This window comes from Oncorhynchus tshawytscha, linkage group LG23 (assembly GCF_018296145.1).
Source record: "Oncorhynchus tshawytscha isolate Ot180627B linkage group LG23, Otsh_v2.0, whole genome shotgun sequence".
Classification (NCBI taxonomy): domain Eukaryota; kingdom Metazoa; phylum Chordata; class Actinopteri; order Salmoniformes; family Salmonidae; genus Oncorhynchus; species Oncorhynchus tshawytscha.
The window spans coordinates 25,191,094-25,210,892 of NC_056451.1; the positions used below are offsets into that span (position 1 = coordinate 25,191,094).

A 19,799-nucleotide genomic window follows, 5' to 3' on the forward strand; every position below is an offset into this window, starting at 1 on the left:
GAGGTATTTGGACCTGTAGAGAAGAATGGGTAGAGTCTCTCAGTGAAGGTGCAGCCAGTGAAAGAGTAGATATGAGACCTGGCCTCCACCTCATAAAAGGAGACCTCACCCTCCTCATAATCCACAAACACCCCCACCTGCTGGGGCTTCTGTCTCAGGGAGAGGTTGACCCAAGGCCCAGCGTAAGCCTTGTATTCATTCATATTCCACTGCCCCACAGTCCAGTATCCATCTACAGGACTCGGTGATACATCACAATCCTTCCTGTTGATGGACTCTCTAGCCACTCCTAAAAGCCAACTAGACTTCCCCTCCACCTGCACCTCATAGTAGAATCTTCCTGAGGAGAACCCCTCCCTCCCTAAAACACGGGTATTATTAACAAATCTCTTTTTGTTGTCATGGAGATTCTCCATTATGTCTCCATATCTCACTTGTTTCCTGTCCGCAGCCAAGATGAGGCCTGGATGTGCTGTATCAGGGTCCAGAGTCACATCCACTGCACACTGCTGCATCCTCTTCAGCTCAGCATCACACAACTTCTCCCTAATTGTATTTAATGTCTCCTCCACCTGAGACACAGCTCTCCTCAGAGTCGCCACACCAAGACCGCTTTGAACAGTGACCTCAGACCAGTTCTTGGTAGGTGGAAGAGTGGAGCTAGATGGGGAGGTCTGGAGGAGCAGGAGGAGATCTTCAATATCTAAAAGGTGCCCTATCTCAGGGGTTCTTCTTTTTAGCTCAGTTATTTCCTGCTCCAGCTCTTTAATGAACCTTTCTGCCCGCTTCTCTGATACTTTCTGCTTCTCCTCAACCACCTTTATGAGCTCAGCCTGGCTTCTCTCAATGGAGCGCACTAAAACCGTGAAGGCCTCCATGCTGTCTGCTATCTCTCTCTCTGCATTTCTCTTGCAGAGATCTACTGCCTGTTTGATCTCCTTAACCTTCAGCAGTCTCTCCTGGATCATCTCCTGAACTTTACCCTTAGTCTTCCTCATCTGAGTCATTCTCTCTCCATACTCTTCCTCTATGGGGACAGTCTTGTGAGTCTTGTGGTCTGTCTCAGTGCAGAACTGACACACACACGTCTGGTCTCTCCTACAGAACAGCTCCAGGGGTCTCTCATGCTTCTTACACACCCTGTCTTCTAGGTTCTCCACAGGGTCGATCAGCTTGTGTTTCTTGAAAGATGCCAGTATTTGATGAGGCTCCAGGTGAGTCTCACAGTAAGAGGCCAGACACACCAGGCAGGACTTCAGGGCCTTGTGCTCTCCCTCAGGACAGACGTCACATGGTACTTGGGTTTTTCCTGGGGTGATGGGTGTGACCTCAACTGGAGCCAACTTCTTGAGCTGAGCAGTCATTTCAGAAATGAAAGTATTGACAAAGAGATCTGGTCTCTTATCAAATGTCTTTTTACACATTGGACACTGGCACAGGTCAGTGCTATCCCAGTATCCTCTGATACAGGCCTTGCAGTAGTTGTGTCCACAGGGGATGGAGACTGGCTCAGTGAACACATCCAGACAGATAGAACACTGGAACTGCTCTTCAGACAGGACAATGCTGGAGGAAGCCATAGCTGGAAACAGACCAATATATATAAACAGACCAATATATATATACAAATCTATTGTTTTCTTTCTCTGTTAATTTATTTATTAAACAAAAATGTCTTCTGAGTGTTTATATGGGTTCCTGATATAAAACAATTTATATACACTGTTTATCACCTCACATCTTGCCTAAAACATTGACTGTTACCATGGTTACCCCATGGCTATTCAGTCTGAATGAAATCGCCCTAAAAAAAAATACTCAAGAGTCTCTACAATCCAGAATGTTAAATGAGAAGAATGTTGAATAAAATGTGATTTAAAACATGCTTTAACAGTTGTCCATTCTGTTGGTCCTTTTGATGGTAGGGGATGAGATAAAATGTCCACAGGAAAGTATTATTAACCCAGCTTCATGGGAGCCGGTCGATATACAGTATGGCTCAATCGTTTTGTATTTCCAGTATGCATTCTCTATCTCCTGATGCATTGCACGTGATGCACAACATGTCAACAATAGCTGAACGTACCCGAACGTTGTTTTCCTCACAATCACCTGGAAGTCGTCAACGTTCAGTCTGGGGTTCTGTTGCGCTCAGCCATTGTTTACATATTGTGCACGTGTTTACGTTGTGTACGCATTGTGTCAGTATTGAAACTACAAATCTCTACAGAACCATACCGACCAGCGTACTGAAAGTCGACTAGTAACATTTCCCTGTGGATATTTAGTCTCCAGATTACCTCTGACATAAGGACACAATCAGTTGACAACAGGTAAAGTAAATCCAAATGAAATGTATTCAACATTCTGAGTTGTAATGGGACTGTTTGGAAATGTTGAGCCAACGTGTTAGAGAGGAGAGTCTGCATTCATACAGGGAGCCCAGTTCTGATATTTTTTTCACTATTTGGTCTTTTGACCTATCACATCAGATCTTTTCACATCAGATCTTTTTCAGAGCCGATCTGATTGTTCAAAAGATGAATTAGTGAAAAAAGATTGGGCAGCCTATGTCTTCCACTCGGATTCTAAATGGGACTAGGTCTACTACACATCAAGTTTTTAGAAAAGAAAGTTCTAGTATAATTCTTACTCTCTACTCACCTCAGTGCGTGTTGACGGTTTGTTCTCTATCAGGTTAAATGTCCAGTGACTGGAAACTACCGAAGTTGTAGCTGTGTGGATAACATCTATAATGTGTAAGAAATCGATCCTATTTAACATTCAGGTTTCTAGTTTAGTGTTTCACTTCCGCAAAGTGAAGTTCATAAGCCTTTCCTGACCTACTTTTACTGACTGCTGGGCTGATACTCTGCTCTTAAAGGAATAGTGTCCATATTTAACAGCTTGGCTCACCCATTCGGTTCGGTCTATCTTCTCTATAACACACTGTGAGCTGTTCAAGGACTGGTCTTACCGTGTAAATACATACTTTTGAAATGATCTATCTATCTAGAGTCTCTCAGTGAAGGTGCAGCCAGTGAAAGAGTAGACATGGGACCTGGCCTCCACATTGTAAAAGGAGACCTCACCCTCCTCATAATCCACAAACACCCTCACCTGCTGGGGTTTCTCTCTCAGGGAGAGGGGGACACAATGCTCAGCATTAGGAAAAAAGTTCCCATTTATTAGCTCCAGATTCCATTTTCAGGTCACAGTGTCTTAGTAGAGTTTCTGTTGATGAACTCTCTAGCCACTCCTAAAACCCACACAGTCTTCCCTTTCACCTGCAACTCCCTGAGGAGAACCCCTGCATTCCTTAAACACAGGTTGCATCTCCAAACCACTCTGGGTTGTCATGGAGATTCTGCTTTTTGTCCCCATGTCTGACTTGTTTCCTGTCCGCAGCCAAGCTGAAGAATGGATGTGCTTCATCAGGGTCCAGAGTCACATCCACTGCACACTGCTGCATCCTCTTCAGCTCAGCATCACACAACCTCTCCATCTCTTTATTCAGTGTCTCCTCCAGCTGAGACACAGCTCTCCTCACAGTCCCCACACACAGACCACTGTGGACACTTACTGTATCTCAGACCAGTTGTTGGTAGGTGGAAGGGTGGCGCAGATGGATGGGGAGCTCTGAAGGAGGAGGAGGTGATCTTGAATATCTGAGAGCTGCTCCAGCCCCGTGCTTCCTCTCTGTAACTCCGTGATTTCCTGCTCCAGCTCTTCAACGAGCCTTTCAGCCCGCTTCTCTGCTGCTTTCTGTCTCTTCTCAATCTCCATAATGACCTCAGCCTGGCTTCTCTCAATGGAGCACACAAGAGCAGGGAAGTCCTCCATGCTGTCTGCTATCTGTTTTTCTGCATTACTCTTGCTGAGCTCTACTGCCTGTCCAATCTCCTTAACCTTCAGCAGTCTCTCCTGGATCATCTTATGTTCGATCATAATAACTGGGGTTTATGGCACCTTGAGTGGAATGTCATCCAAAAGTATTGTTCTCGGTTAACTGGGTGAAAAGTCCTTATCAGCATCACATTTAACTAGGTCTCTGCCTCTCTGTGCTGTGTGTTTGACATCTGATATCCTATTCAGTCAGTGAGAGGAGGAATAAGGGGCATGTATGCATAGGCTGTAAATCCTACAGGAGGGAAAAATGGCACATGGACTCAAAGACACACCCTTTACATTTTCATTATGATATACAGTGTTATGATGTCAGAGAAACCATGATCATAATACCATGTAATACATTCCTAACATATGCAAACTCATTCTCTAATTCATGTACAAATATAAACACAGTCAAATCAAATCAAAGTGTATTTGTCACGTGCCGAAGACAACAGGTGGTAGGTAGACCTTACAGTGGAATGCTGACTTACAGGCTCTAACCAATAGTGCAAAAAAGGTGTGAGGTGAATAAAAGGTAAGTAAAGAAATAAAACAACAGTAAAAAGACGGGCTATATACAGTAGCGAGGCTATAAAAGTAGCGAGGCTACATACAGACACCGGTTAGTCAGGCTAATTGAGGTAGTATGTAGATGTAGATATGGTTTTAGTGACTATGCATATATGATGAACAGAGAGTAGCAGTAGCGTAAAAGATGAGTTGGCGGGTGGTGGGTGGTGGGACACAATGCAGACAGCCCGGTTAGCCAATGTGCGGGAGCACTGGTTAGTCGGGCCAATTGATGTAGTATGTACATATGTACATGAATGTATAGTTAAAGTGACTATGTACTGTATATATGATAAACAGAGTAGCAGCAATGTAAAAAGAGGGGTTGGGGGGAGGCACAGAATGCAAATAGTCTGGGTAGCCATTTGATTACCTGTTCAGGAGTCTTATGGCTTGGGGGTAAAAACTGTTGAGAAGCCTTTTTGTCCTAGACTTGGCACTCCAGTACCGCTTGCCATGCGGAAGTAAAGAGAACAGTCTATGACTGGGGTGGCTGGGGTCTTTGACAATTTTCAGGGCCTTCCTCTGACACTGTCTGGTGTAGACGTCCTGGATGGCAGGCCGCTTAGCCCCAGTGATGTACTGGGCTGTACTCACTACCCTCTGTAGTGCCTTGCCGTCAGAGGCCGAGCAATTTCCGTACCAGGCAGTGATGCAACCAGTCAGGCAGGATGCTCTCGATGGTGCAGCTGTAGAACCTTTTGAGGATCTCAGGACACATGCCAAGTCTCCTGAGGGGGAATAGGTTTTGTCGTGCCCTCTTCACGACTGTCTTGGTGTGTTTGGACCATTCTAGTTTGTTGTTCATGTGGACACCAAAGAACTTGAAGCTCTCAACCTGCTCCACTACAGCCCCGTCGATGAGAATGGGGGCGTGGTCGGTCCTCCTTTTCCTGTAGTCCACAATCATCTCCTTAGTATTGGTTACATTGAGGGATAGGTTGTTATTATGGCACCACCCGGACAGAATAACATATTGTGCGTATGTGCTTTGTGTCTGTATTCCCTGTTCACTAAACTCAGTCAGAGTTGATGAGAGAGATGATAAGTGGAGCTGAGTTATCACCAGAAGGATTTTGTGTAAGGAGATATTTGATAAGACAGCAGATCTCTTTGTCAATACTTTCCTTTCTGAAATGGCTGCTCAGCTCAAGAAGTTGGCTCCAGGTCGCATTTGAGGTCGCATTTTGTTCTGCAACTAAAACGAGAGTTTCTATTGGACAAATGCAGGTAGTTCTCTCCCTATTTAATTATGTTTGCTTATGTTTAAGAAAAGTTTTTTAACCTAATCGGTGGAATGAACACAGTTGAAGCCGGAAGTTTACATACACCTTACCCAAATACATTTAAACTCAGTTTTTCACAATTGCTGACATTTAATCCTAGTAAAAATTCCCTGTCTTAGGTGAGTTAGGATCACCACTTTATTTTAAGAATGTGAAATGTCAGAATAATAGTAGAGAGAATTATTTATTTCATCTTTTATTTCTTTCATCACATTCCCAGTGGGTCAGAAGTTGACATACACTCAATTAGTATTTGGTAGCATTTCCTTTAAATGGTTTAACTTGGGTCAAATGTTTTGGGTAGCCTCCTACAAGCTTCCCACAAAAAGTTGGGTGAACTTTGGCCCATTCCTCCTGACAGAGCTGGTGAAACTGAGTCAGGTTTGTAGGCCACCTTAATCGCACATGTTTTTTTCAGTTCTGCCCACATCTTTCTACAGGATTGAGGTCAGGGCTTTGTGATGGCTACTCCAATACCGTGACTTTGTTGACCTTAAGCTATTTTGACACAACTTTGGAAGTATGTGTAGGGTCATTGTTGATTTGGAAGACCCATTTGTGTTGTGACCAAGCTTTAACTTCCTGACTGATGTCTTGAGATGTTGCTTCAATATATCCTCAATTTTCCTACCTCATGATGCCATCTATTTTGTGAAGTGCACCAGTCCCTCCTGCAGCAAAGCACCCCCACAACATGATGCTGCCACCCCTGTGCTTCACGGTTGGGATGGTGTTCTTCAGTTTGCAAGCCTCCACCTTTTTCCTCCAAACATAATGATGGTCATTATGGCCAAACAGTTCTATTTTTGTTTCATCAGACCAGAGGACATTTCTCCAAAAAGTATGATCTTTGTCCCCATGTGCAGTTGCAAACCGTAATCTGTCTTTTTTTATGGCGGGTTTTGGAGCAGTGGCTTCTTCCTTGCTGAGCGGCCTTTCAGGTTATGTTGATATAGGACTTGGATATAGATACTTTTGTACCTGTTTCCTCCAGCATCTTCACCAGGTCCTTTGCTGTTGCTCTGGTTTGCACTTTTTGCACCACAGTACTTTCATCTCTAGGAGACAGAATGCGTTTCCTTCCTGAGCAGTATGACGGCTGCATGGTCCCATGGTGTTTATACTTCGGTACTATTGTTTGTACAGAGGAACGTGGTACCTTCAGTCCATGACATCATTTTCTGGAATTTTCCAAGCTGTTTAAAGGCACAGTCAACTTAGTGTATGTAAACTTCTGACCCACTGGAATTGTGATACAGTGAATTTATAAGTGAAATAATCTGTCTGTAAACAATTGTTGGAAAAGTTACTTGTGTCATGCACAAAGTAGATGTCCTAACCGACTTAATAAGAATAATAATAAGAACTTGTCAACGGGACGACAGTAACAACAATAACCAAGGGTCTAAATAACCATAGATTGAACAATAACAATAAGCATACAGTAGAGGACATGTTGATTGGTCTGTCAGACACGGTCCCTCATCTTATGGCAGGAAGCAATGTAGTGCGCTGCCAACCCACAGCTCTCTTCGTCCTCCCCCAACAGGACGGGTATCTTCCTCTCATCAGAGAGGTCTTTGAAACTTTGAATAAGGGTTTCAAATTTGGGGAAATGACACTCTAATTGTTTTATATATTTTTTAAACATTTTGTCAGGAAATGCAGCTGTTGTGCAGTGGTTGCTCTCTCTGTCTCTGTCTCTGTCTCTGTCTCTGTCTGTCTCTATCTCAATTAAATTAAATTAAATTTAATAATGTACATATTGCCAACGCTTACGATGGATATTTACATTATGAAAATAATAAGAATCAAAATTGTCAACAGGACGACAGTAACAACAATAACCACGGGTAAAAATAACCATACATTGAACAATAACAATAAGCATACAGTAGAGGACATGTGCAGGTTGATTGGTGTGTCAGACTCTCTGTCTGTCTGTCTGTCTGTCTGTCTGTCTGTCTGTCTGTCTGTCTGTCTGTCTGTCTGTCTGTCTGTCTGTCTGTCTGTCTGTCTGTCTGTCTGTCTGTCTGTCTGTCTGTCTGTCTGTCTGTCTGTCTGTCTGTCTGTCTGTCTGTCTCGACAGGCCTAACGCAGATGAAAACGTTAAAGAAAAGTTGTTTCTATGTTATTTTTGGTTATGGAGGGTAAGAACACAAGTTTATGGTGTGGAGCGTAAGATGCAAAATGCAGGACAGCGTTGCTGCTCAAAACAGTCGCTCAGGATGAGAAGGTCTGCTGAATGAGTCAAATGTAAATGTGATGCAGGGCTTAGTTTCAGCGATTATACACTAGGACGCTCCTCTGTATGAAAAGGCTTTGCTTAAGGCCATTGTGGCCCTGAGTGACAAGCATAGCATTATCTGTTGTAGTACAGTAGCTACTCTACTGCTGTTTACTATTCCTCATCATCATTCCAATCTGCCAGAGTCCTGATCTGTACACCCTATCAGAGTATACTGTATCTCTCGTGTGTGTGTGTGTGTGTGTGTGTGTGTGTCACCTTGTCCACAGAAAAAGAGCAGAGAACCAAAGCCCTCCACCATCACACTGACAGACAGAGTACATTCCCATTTGGTGCAATAGGAGTAATGAGAACATCAGTGAACATGTGAAAAGAGGCTGAGAGGCTGGCAGACTAATGGAGAGAGGAGAGGGACAGTCCCTCCCAGGCACTGATACAGGTTATATTAGGAGAGAGATAGAGGGAAACAGAGAAGGAGAGATACATGGAAAGAGAGGAGAAATTGGATGGTGTGTGTGAGTGTGTGTGTGTGTGTGACAGAATGTGTATGTGACAGAATGTGTATGTGACACAGATTGTGTTTGTGTGTGAGAGAGGGGGGGGGCTGTCCCCTCCAGGCAGTGATCCGGGTTATGTTCAGAGAGAGAGAGGGTGACAGAGAAGGAGAGAGAAATGAAGGGAGAGAGCGAGGGAGGGAGAATGAGGGAGCGAGACTCTGTGTGTGCATGCGTGTGACAGATTGTGTTTGTGTGAGAGAGAGAAGGAGAAAGAGCGAGAGGTACTGTAGGTAAAAGTCATGGTAGGGGATAGAGTGGAGACTCAGCCAGTCATACAGGATGAGTGTGAGTGAGTGAGCACAGGTCTAAATGTGTGACATCGCGTGTGTGCTGTGCCACCGTACACCCATGAATAAATACTGAAACCCGCCTGCTTGCATTTGTTTTCTGTGCTTTTCCCCCTTCCTTTTATCCCCTTCCCCCTCTTTCTCTCTCCCTCTCATGAGCGGAAAAAAGGAGACAGATTGGAGAGGGAGGGGGTGGAGGAGAGAGAGGAGTCATTTGTGATTTAATCTGAACCGAACTCCCAGAAAAACACCAAATCTTCACAGTGACAGAGGACAGGGAGGGTCAAGGCCTCTGACACAGTGAAGGGCACAAAGAGAGAGAGAGAGGAAGGAGGGAGGGAGGCAAGAGGGAGAAGAGAGAGGGAGAAGGGATGGGAGATGATGAAAATGAAGAGAGGAACAGAAAGCAGAGGAAGAGAGGAGGGATGGAAGAAGGGAGGAAGAGAACAGTAGAAATTACATGGGGGTCTCAATGCCACTAACACCCTGCAGGGCAGAGAGGAGAGAGAGGAGAGAGAGGAGTGGAGGAGGGATGGAGGCATGGAGAGAAGGAGGGATGAAGAGATGGAGAGGAAGGGAGGAGGGATGGAGAGGAGAGAGAGGAGAGAGAGGAGTGGAGGAGGGATGGAGAGATGGAGAGGAAGGGAGGAGGGATGGAGAGGAGAGAGGAGTGGAGGAGGGATGGAGAAGAGGAGTGGAGGAGGGATGGAGAGAGGGAGAGGAAGGGAGGAGGGATGGAGAGGAGAGAGGAGTGGAGGAGGGATGGAGGGATGGAGAAGAGGAGTGGAGGAGGGATGGAGAGGAGAGAGAGGAGTGGGGGAGGGATGGAGGGATGGAGAGGAGAGAGAGGAGTGGGGGAGGGATGGAGGGATGGAGAGGAGAGAGAGGGGTGGAAGAGGGATGGAGGGATGGAGAGGAGAGAGAGGAGTGGAGGAGGGATGGAGGGATGAGAGGAGGAGGGATGGAGAGATGGAGAGGAAGGGAGGAGGGATGGAGAGGAGAGAGGAGTGGAGGAGGGATGGAGGGATGGAGAAGAGGAAGTGGAGGAGGGATGGAGAGGAGGAGGGAAAGGAGGAGGGATGGAGAGAGGAAAGGAGGGAGGAGGGATGGAGAGAGGGAGAGGAAGGGAGGAGGGATGAGAGGAGTGGAGGAGGGAAGGACGGATGGAGAGGAGAGGAGGGGGAGGGATGGAGGGATGGAGAGAGAGAGGAGTGGGGGAGGGATGGAGGGATGAGAGGAGAGGGGTGGAAGAGGATGGAGGGATGAGAGAGGAGAGAGGAGATGGGGGAGGGATGGAGGGATGGAGATGGGAGAGAGAGGAGTGTGGGAGGGATGGAGAGAGTCAGAGGAGAGAGAGGAGTGGAGGAGGGATGGAGGGATGGAGAGGAGTGGAGGAGGGATGGAGGGATGGAGAGGAGAGAGAGGGGTGGGGGAGGGATGGAGGGATGGAGAGGAGAGAGAGGAGTGTGGGAAGACAGAGAGGGATGGAGGCAGTGAAGGGAAGAGAAAGAGGGGAGGAGGAGGAACAAGACGAAGGGAGGAAAATATATATAAAGAGTATCCACAGGCCCTCAAGAGAAGGAATTCTGAAAAGAGAAGGGGGAGGAAAGGGTTAACGGAAAACTCTCTCCCTCTCTCTCCTCTCTTGCTCTCTCCCTCTTTGTCTGCTTCTCTTAGCTTAGTGCCCCAGGTCCAATCACCATATCTCCATCTCAGAACCACTTCTCATCTCTGTGGCTCTATAAAAAACACACCCATGCAAATGCAAAGCTTCCTCACAGCAATCAGCGTGATCATACTCAGCTGGCTCTAATATACACCAGGCCTGTACTGTCCATTCATACAAGCTTTGTATTTCATTCCAACAGAAAGACTGATGGATACAAGAGTACATGATGCAGCTGTATACAGTAGATTGAAATGTAACAGTCAGTCATATAATAGGACATTTACAGTCACTCCATTACCATAATCATTTGTTTTGGACACTGCTTCAGTGAGTATGGTAATGATGATGATGATGACGTACGCCCGGCATTGAGCACACGCACACACACACACACACACACACACACACACACACACACACACACACACACACACACACACACACACACACACACACACACACACACACACACACACACAGACACACACACACACACAGACACACACACACACACACACACTTTGATTTCCTCTGATGGGACCCCAAACCCATCTTATGAACTGGAGCCTCATCATGCAATCTATTACCAATGTTAACATTGATGATGTCATATCGATCTGTAGCTATGTTTCAAATGACACCCTATATACCCAATGAAGTCCACCTACTTTTGAGCCCTGAGTGTGTGTTTGTGTGTGTGTGTGTGTGTGTGTGTGTGTGTGTGTGTGTGTGTGTGCGTTTTGAGATTTGCCCGGTGATTTGTCCTCTGCTTACCCCAGTGTCAGGATATGTGGTCCAGCCAAGCTCCGAGGTAGACTCTGTTGTGTCCAGCAGCATCACTGAGAGAGGGGGAGAGAGAGAGAGAGAGAGAGGGGGAGAGAGAGGGGGAGGGAGAGAGAGAGGGGGGGGGGAGAGGGGAGAGAGAGAGAGAGAGAGAGAGAGAGAGAGAGGGGGAGAGAGAGGGGGAGGGAGAGAGAGAGAGAGGAGGGTGGGGGAGAGAGAGAGGGGGAGAGAGAGAGAGAGAGAGAGAGAGGGAGAGAGAGAGAGAGAGAGAGAGAGAGGGGAGAGAGGGAGAGAGAGAGAGAGAGAGAGAGGGGGAGAGAGAGAGAGAGAGAGAGAGAGAGAGAGAGAGAGGAGAGGGAGAGGGAGAGAGAGAGAGAGAGAGGGAGAGAGAGAGAGAGAGAGAGAGAGGGGGAGAGAGGGGGAGGGGAGAGAGAGAGGGGGAGAGATGGAGAGGGGGAGAGAGAGGGAGAGGGGGAGAGAGAGAGAGAGGGGGAGAGAGAGAGAGAGAGAGAGGGGGAAGAGTGAGAGAGAGAGTGGGAGAGAGAAAGAGAGAGAGAGGGGGAGGGGGATAGAAGGGATGGCAAATTATATTGCTATAGAAGTGACAACCACAGCATTTATTTATCACGTGAGGAAATGGTTGGTGAACCACTCCACTAGTACAGATCACCAACAGCATCCGGAGAAGAAGCCTAACTACCAATTATTCCAAGGTTTCATGCAGTAACTTTGAGTGCCTGCAACAGTATTCTATAAGCCCTTGGATGTCAGCTACTTTAGGATTAGGGAAGCAAACAGTCATTATTTGACATATATATATAAGAGAGAGAGAGAGAGAGAGAGAGGGAGAGAGAGAGGGAGAGAGAGAGAGTTCTTGAAGAGTGAGTGATTGAACAGACGACTAAACAGACCGGTGTTCAGAACACATGACACGTGATTGATGTTGACATCAGCACAGACAGGGTTAACACAGAGCAAACACACTGTCTGCCTCCATCACACACTGCACTAATCAGCTAACCTAATTAGCATGCAGACATACACACAAGAGTGTGCGCTGACACACATGCACACGTGTGCACACACCACTCACACAAACACATAGAGGGAGATGAGAGAGACTGACCCAGAGAGGCAGAGATCGACAGAGAGAGAGATGAGAGAGACTGACACATAGACACAGAGAGAGATGAGAGAGACTGACAGAGAGAGAGACACAGAGAGAGAGATGAAAGAGACTGACAGAGAGAGAGACACAGAGAGAGAGATGAGAGAGACTGACAGAGAGAGATGAGAGAGACTGACAGAGAGAGATGAGAGAGACTGACAGAGAGAGATGAGAGAGACTGACAGAGAGAGACTGACAGAGAGAGAGATGAGAGAGACTGACAGAGAGAGATGAGAGAGACTGACAGAGAGAGAGAGATGAGATAGACTGACAGAGAGAGATGAGAGAGACTGACAGAGAGAGAGACGCAGAGAGAGATGAGAGAGACTGACAGAGAGAGATGAGAGAGACTGACAGAGAGAGATGAGAGAGACTGACAGAGAGAGATGAGAGAGACTGACGAGAGAGAGAGATGAGAGAGATGAGAGAGACTGACAGAGAGAGATGAGAGAGACTGACAGAGAGAGATGAGAGAGACTGACGCAGAGAGAGATGAGAGAGACTGACGCAGAGAGAGATGAGAGAGACTGACAGAGAGAGATGAGAGAGACTGACAGAGAGAGATGAGAGAGACTGACAGAGAGAGATGAGAGAGACTGACACAGAGAGAGATGAGAGGGACTGACAGAGAGAGATGAGAGAGACTGACACAGAGAGAGATGAGAGAGACTGACAGAAAGAGATGAGAGAGACTGACAGAGAGAGACGCAGAGAGAGATGAGAGAGACTGACAGAGAGACGAGAGAGAGATGAGAGAGACTGACAGAGAGAGATGAGAGAGACTGACAGAGAGAGATGAGAGAGACTGACAGAGAGAGATGAGAGAGACTGACACAGAGAGAGATGAGAGAGACTGACAGAGAGAGATGAGAGAGACTGACAGATAGAGATGAGAGAGACTGACAGATAGAGATGAGAGAGACTGACAGTTAGAGATGAGAGAGACTGACAGATAGAGATGAGAGAGACTGACAGAGAGAGATGAGAGAGACTGACAGAGAGAGAGACGCAGAGAGAGATGAGAGAGACTGACACAGAGAGAGAGATGAGAGAGACTGTCACAGAGAGAGAGAGATGAGATAGACTGACACAGAGAGAGATGAGAGAGACTGACAGAGAGAGAGGCAGATAGTGACAGAGAGAGATGAGAGAGACTGACACAGAGAGAGACACAGAGAGAGATGAGATAGACACAGAGAGAGATGAGAGAGATGAGAGACTGACACAGAGAGAGAGATGAGAGACTGACACATAGAGAGACACAGAGAGAGATGAGAGAGACTGACAGAGAGACGCAGAGAGAGATGAGAGAGACTGACAGAGAGAGATGAGAGAGACTGACACAGAGAGAGACACAGAGAGAGACACAGAGAGAGATGAGAGAGACACAGAGAGAGATGAGAGAGATGAGAGACTGACACAGAGAGAGAGAGATGAGAGACTGACACAGAGAGAGGCAGAGTGCTGAAGGCTACCTCACACAGATACAGAAACCATCCTCTGTTTACAAATGAATAATTTGCCATAACATTTGAATGTATTATCATTTCTAATTAATGTTACAGAGTTTTTTGCAAGAAAAGGGAGAATCGTTGTCTTTTTCTCCAACAGAAACAGAGATAGAGATAAAGTGGGAGAGACTGTCACCTAAATGATGATCAGGGAGATGGAATGTGATCTGAAAAGGTGGTTTGGCTAGACAGATAACACACTGACCCGCGCTAAAGAGATGCTTTTAACTCTCTCTCTCTCCTTCTGTCTCTCGACACCCCCGCCGCCCCCCCCCCCACCCGCCTCGCTCTGTCCCTCCCTCTCTCTCTCTCCCTCTTTCTCTCGTAAAGAGATTTATTTTGGATTATGCTCGCAGATGGAGACCACAAATCTGTCCTTCAACCCCCCACATGCCCATGCCCTCCCGCCCTCCCTCCCTCCCCGCCTCTCCCTCCCTCCCTCCCTCCCTCCCCTCCCTCCCTCCCTCCCTCCCTCATAATCTCATGTTACACTAAAGTAAACCAGGATCCTGAAGGTACGTATTAACATCAAGGGCAGAATTGAAATAGACTATGATAGCAAAAGATGATATCCAACTGCAGGCATTATAATGAATAGCTCCACTAAAACCATTGTACTGTACAGACTGTAAACTGGGGAATATCTTGGAGGAGATAGGAGTAGGCATACTTAAACAAGTCTAACACACCTCTAAGAATACAAACTACAGGATCCCCTCCCCCATAAACTCAGTTAATACCCTTAATAACCTTTTAGAGTCTTTCATCATATATCAAGACTCATCTTGATCACTTCATCTCTCTCTCTTTTCTCTGTCTCTCTCTCTCTCTCTCTCTCTGTCTCTCTCTGTCTCTGTCTCTCTCTCTCTCTCTCTCTGTGTCTGTCGCTCTGCCTCTCTCTCTCTCTCTCTCTCTCTCTGTCTCTCTCTCTGTCTCTCTCTCTCTCTCTCTCTCTCTCTCTCTCTCCGTGTCTGTCGCTCTGCCTCTCTCTCTCTCTCTCTCTCTCTCTGTCTCTCTCTGTCTCTCTCTCTCTCTCTGTCTCTCTCTGTCTCTCTCTCTCTCTCTGTCTCTGTCTCTCTCTGTCTCTCTCTCTCTCTCTCTGTCTCTGTCTCTGTCTCTCTCTCTCTCTCTCTCTCAATTCAATTCAATTCAATTCAAGGGTTTTATTGGCATGGGAAACATGTGTTAACATTGCCAAAGCAAGTGAGGTAGACAACATACAAAGTGAATATATAAAGTGAAAAACAACAAAAATTAACAGTAAACATTACACATACAGAAGTTTCAAAACAGTAGAGACATTACAAATGTCATATTATATATATATATACAGTGTTCTAACAATGTACAAATGGCTAAAGGACACAAGATAAAATAAATAAGCATAAATATGGGTTGTATTTACAATGGTGTTTGTTCTTCACTGGTTGCCCTTTTCTTGCGACAACAGGTCACAAATCTTGCTGCTGTGATGGCACACTGTGGAATTTCACCCAGTAGATATGGGAGTTTTTCAAAATTGGATTTGTTTTCGAATTCTTTGTGGATCTGTGTAATCTGAGGGAAATATGTCTCTCTAATATGGTCATACATTGGGCAGGAGGTTCTCTCTCTGTCTCTCTGTCTCTCTCTGTCTCTCTCTCTCTCTCTCTCTCTCTCTCTCTCTCTCTCTCTCTCTCTCTCTCTCTCTCTGTCTCTGTCTCTCTCTCTCTGTCTCTCTCTCTCTGTCTCTCTCTCTCTGTCTCTGTCTCTCTGTCTCTCTCTCTCTCTCTCTCTCTCTCTGTCTCTGTCGCTCTGCCTCTCTCTCTCTCTCTCTCTCTCTGTCTCTCTCTCTCTCTCTGTCTCTGTCTCTCTCTGTCTCTGTCGCTCTGCCTCTCTCTCTCTCTCTCTCTCAATTCAATTCAATTCAAGGGCTTTATTGGCATGGGAAACATGTGTTAACATTGCCAAAGCAAGTGAGGTAGACAACATACAATATTACAAATGTCATATTATATATATACAGTGTTCTAACAATGTACAAATGGCTAAAGGACACAAGATAAAATAAATAAGCATAAATATGGGTTGTATTTACAATGGTGTTTGTTCTTCACTGGTTGCCCTTTTCTCGTGGCAACAGGTCACAAATCTTGCTGCTGTGATGCACACTGTGGAATTTCACCCAGTAGGGAGTTTTTCAAAATTGGATTTGTTTTCGAATTCTTTGTGGATCTGTGTAATCTGAGGGAAATATGTCTCTCTAATATGGTCATACATTGGGCAGGAGGTTAGGAAGTGCAGCTCAGTTTCCACCTCATTTTGTGGGCAGTGAGCACATAGCCTGTCTTCTCTTGAGAGCCATGTCTGCCTACGGCGGCCTTTCTCAATAGCAAGGCTATGCTCACTGAGTCTGTACATAGTCAAGGCTTTCCTTAATTTTGGGTCAGTCACAGTGGTCAGGTATTCTGCCGCTGTGTACTCTCTGTGTAGGGCCAAATAGCATTCTAGTTTGCTCTGTTTTTTTGTTAATTCTTTCCAATGTGTTAAGTAGTTATCTTTTTGTTTTCTCATGATTTGGTTGGGTCTAATTGTGCTGCTGTCCTGGGGCTCTGTAGTGTGTGTTTGTGTTTGTGAACAGAGCCCCAGGACCAGCTTGCTTAGGGACTCTTCTCCAGGTTCATCTCTCTGTAGGTGATGGCTTTGTTATGGAAGGTTTGTGAATCGCTTCCTTTTAGGTGGTTGTAGAATTTAACAGCTCTTTTCTGGATTTTGATAATTAGTGGGTATCGGCCTAATTCTGCTCTGCATGCATTATTTGGTGTTCTACGTTGTACACGGAGGATATTTTTGCAGAATTCTGCGCAGAGTCTCAATTTGGTGTTTGTCCCATTTTGTGAAGTCTTGGTTGGTGAGCGGACCCCAGACCTCACAACCATAAAGGGCAATGGGCTCTATGACTGATTCAAGTATTTTTAGCCAGATCCTAATTGGTATGTTGAAATTTATGTTTCTTTTGATGGCATAGAATGCCCTTCTTGCCTTGTCTCTCAGATCGTTCACAGCTTTGTGGAAGTTACCTGTGGTGCTGATGTTTAGGCCAAGGTATGTATAGTTTTTTGTGTGCTCTAGGGCAACAGTGTCTAGATGGAATTTGTATTTGTGGTCCTGGTGACTGGACCTTTTTGGAACACCATTATTTTGGTCTTACTGAGATTTACTGTCAGGGCCCAGGTCTGACAGAATCTGTGCATAAGATCTAGGTGCTGCTGTAGGCCCTCCTTGGTTGGTGACAGAAGCACCAGATCATCAGCAAACAGCAGACATTTGACTTCGGATTCTAGCAGGGGAGGCCGGGTGCTGCAGACTTTTCTAGTGCCCTCGCCAATTCGTTGATATATATGTTGAAGAGGGTGGGGCTTAAGCTGCATCCCTGTCTAACCCCACGACCCTGGGTGAAGAAATGTGTGTTTTTTGCCAATTTTAACCGCACACTTGTTGTTTGTGTACATGGATTTTATAATGTCGTATGTTTTACCCCCAACACCACTTTCCATCAGTTTGTATAGCAGACCCTCATGCCAGATTGAGTCGAAGGCTTTTTTTGAAATCAACAAAGCATGAGAAGACTTTGCCTTTGTTTTGGTTTGTTTGATTGTCAATTAGGGTGTGCAGGGTGAATACATGGTCTGTTGTACGGTAATTTGGTAAAAAGCCAATTTGACATTTGCTCAGTACATTGTTTTCATTGAGGAAGTGTACGAGTCTGCTGTTAATAATAATGCAGAGGATTTTCCCAAGGTTACTGTTGACACATATCCCACGGTAGTTATTGGGGCCAAATTTGTCTCCACTTTGTGGACTGGGGTGATCAGTCCTTGGTTCCAAATATTGGGGAAGATGCCAGAGCTAAGTATGATGTTAAAGAGTTTTAGTATAGCCAATTGGAATTTGTTGTCTGTATATTTGATCATTTCATTGAGGATACCATCAACACCACAGGCCTTTTTGGGTTGGAGGGTTTTTATTTTGTCCTGTAACTCTTTCAATGTAATTGGAGAATCCAGTGGGTTCTGGTAGTCTTTAATAGTTGATTCTAAGATCTGTGTTTGATCATGTATATGTTTTTGCTCTTTATTCTTTGTTATAGAGCCAAAAAGATTGGAGAAGTGGTTTACCCATACATCTCCATTTTGGATAGATAATTCTTCATGTTGTTGTTTGTTTAGTGTTTTCCAATTTTCCCAGAAGTGGTTAGAGTCTATGGATTCTTCAATTGCATTGAGCTGATTTCTGACATGCTGTTCCTTCTTTTTCCGTAGTGTATTTCTGTATTGTTTTAGTGATTCACCATAGTGAAGGCGTAGACTCAGGTTTTCCGGGTCTCTATGTTTTTGGTTGGACAGGTTTCTCAATTTCTTTCTTAGATTTTTGCATTCTTCATCAAACCATTTGTCATTATTGTTAATTTTCTTCGGTTTTCTATTTGAGATTTTTAGATTTGATAGGGAAGCTGAGAGGTCAAATATACTGTTAAGATTTTCTACTGCCAAGTTTACACCTTCACTATTACAGTGGAACGTTTTACCCAGGAAATTGTCTAAGAGGGATTGAATTTGTTGTTGCCTAATTGTTTTTTGGTAGGTTTCCAAACTGCATTCCTTCCATCTATAGCATTTCTTAATGTTACTCAGTTCCTTTGGCTTTGATGCCTCATGATTGAGTATTGCTCTGTTTAAGTAGACTGTGATTTTGCTGTGGTCTGATAGGGGTGTCAGTGGGCTGACTGTGAACGCTCTGAGAGACTCTGGGTTGAGGTCAGTGATAAAGTAGTCTACAGTACTACTGCCAAGAGATGAGCTATAGGTGTACCTACCATAGGAGTCCCCTCGAAGCCTACCGTTGACTATGTACATACCCAGCGTGCGACAGAGCTGCAGGAGTTGTGACCCGTTTTTGTTGGTTATGTTGTCATAGTTGTGCCTAGGGGGGCATATGGGGGAGGGAATGCTGTCACCTCCAGGCAGGTGTTTGTCCCCCTGTGTGCTGAGGGTGTCAGGTTCTTGTCCGGTTCTGGCATTTAGGTCACCACAGACTAGTACATGTCCCTGGGCCTGGAAATGATTGATTTCCCCCTCCAGGATGGAGAAGCTGTCTTCATTAAAATATGGGGATTCTAGTGGGGGATATAGGTAGCACACAGGAGGACATTTTTCTCTGTTAGGATAATTTCTTTTTGAATTTCTAGCCAAATGTAGAATGTTCCTGTTTTGATTAATTTAATGGAGTGAGTTAGGTCTGCTCTATACCAAATTAGCATACCCCTGAGTCCCTTCCCTGTTTCACACCTGGTAGTTTGGTGGATGGGACTACCAGCTCTCTGTAACCTAGAGGGCAACCAGTGGGTCCATCTCCTCTATACCAGGTTTCTTGCAGGATGACAATGTCTGTATTACCGATTTCTTTGGTGAAGTCCGGGTTTCTGCTCTTTAGGCTAAAGGCAGATGACCTCAGGCCTTGGATATTCCAGGATAATATAGTGAAGGCTTTTTGTTCCATAGAGTGTCCAATGTTGTTGGTCGTGGTTTAGCCTCAGGCCAGTAAGTGTGAGCAGAGCCTGCTGAGCATCTGGTACATGCCATTGGCTTGGGCGAGTGTGAGAGTGGGGGTTGGGACTGTTTGCCCGCTCACTACCTGGGCGTATGTGTGGCTTCCATGTTGAGGCCCTCTTTGCGGGGGTGGGGTGCATGGGGTGGGCAGGAGTGGCATAGGTCTGATCTGAGGGGGCCTAAATGGAGTGTGGGCATGGTTGACGTGGGGGGTGTTGATTGGTTGGGGTGGGGGGTG

The 19,799-nt window shown here is 45.6% G+C and overlaps 2 protein-coding genes across 2 annotated transcripts in view; both read right to left on the reverse strand.

Annotated features, from left to right (window-relative positions):
- LOC121840629 (E3 ubiquitin-protein ligase TRIM39-like) overlaps positions 1-2,815 on the reverse strand; it is a 3,053-nt gene extending 238 nt beyond the window's left edge. Inside the window, exons 1-2 of the mRNA XM_042305014.1 lie at positions 2,665-2,815; positions 1-1,582 (exon numbers count right to left, since the gene is read on the reverse strand). The exon at positions 1-1,582 is cut by the window's left edge and continues 238 nt beyond it. Coding sequence (XP_042160948.1) covers positions 1-1,580 — 1,580 coding nt within the window. The 5' untranslated portion in view covers positions 1,581-1,582; positions 2,665-2,815. The remainder of the gene's footprint in view (positions 1,583-2,664) is intronic.
- Positions 1-19,799, reverse strand: part of LOC112255155 (ephrin type-B receptor 5) — a 68,072-nt gene that overhangs the window by 29,566 nt on the left and 18,707 nt on the right. The window contains exon 2 of the mRNA XM_042305013.1: positions 11,286-11,350. Coding sequence (XP_042160947.1) covers positions 11,286-11,350 — 65 coding nt within the window. The remainder of the gene's footprint in view (positions 1-11,285; positions 11,351-19,799) is intronic.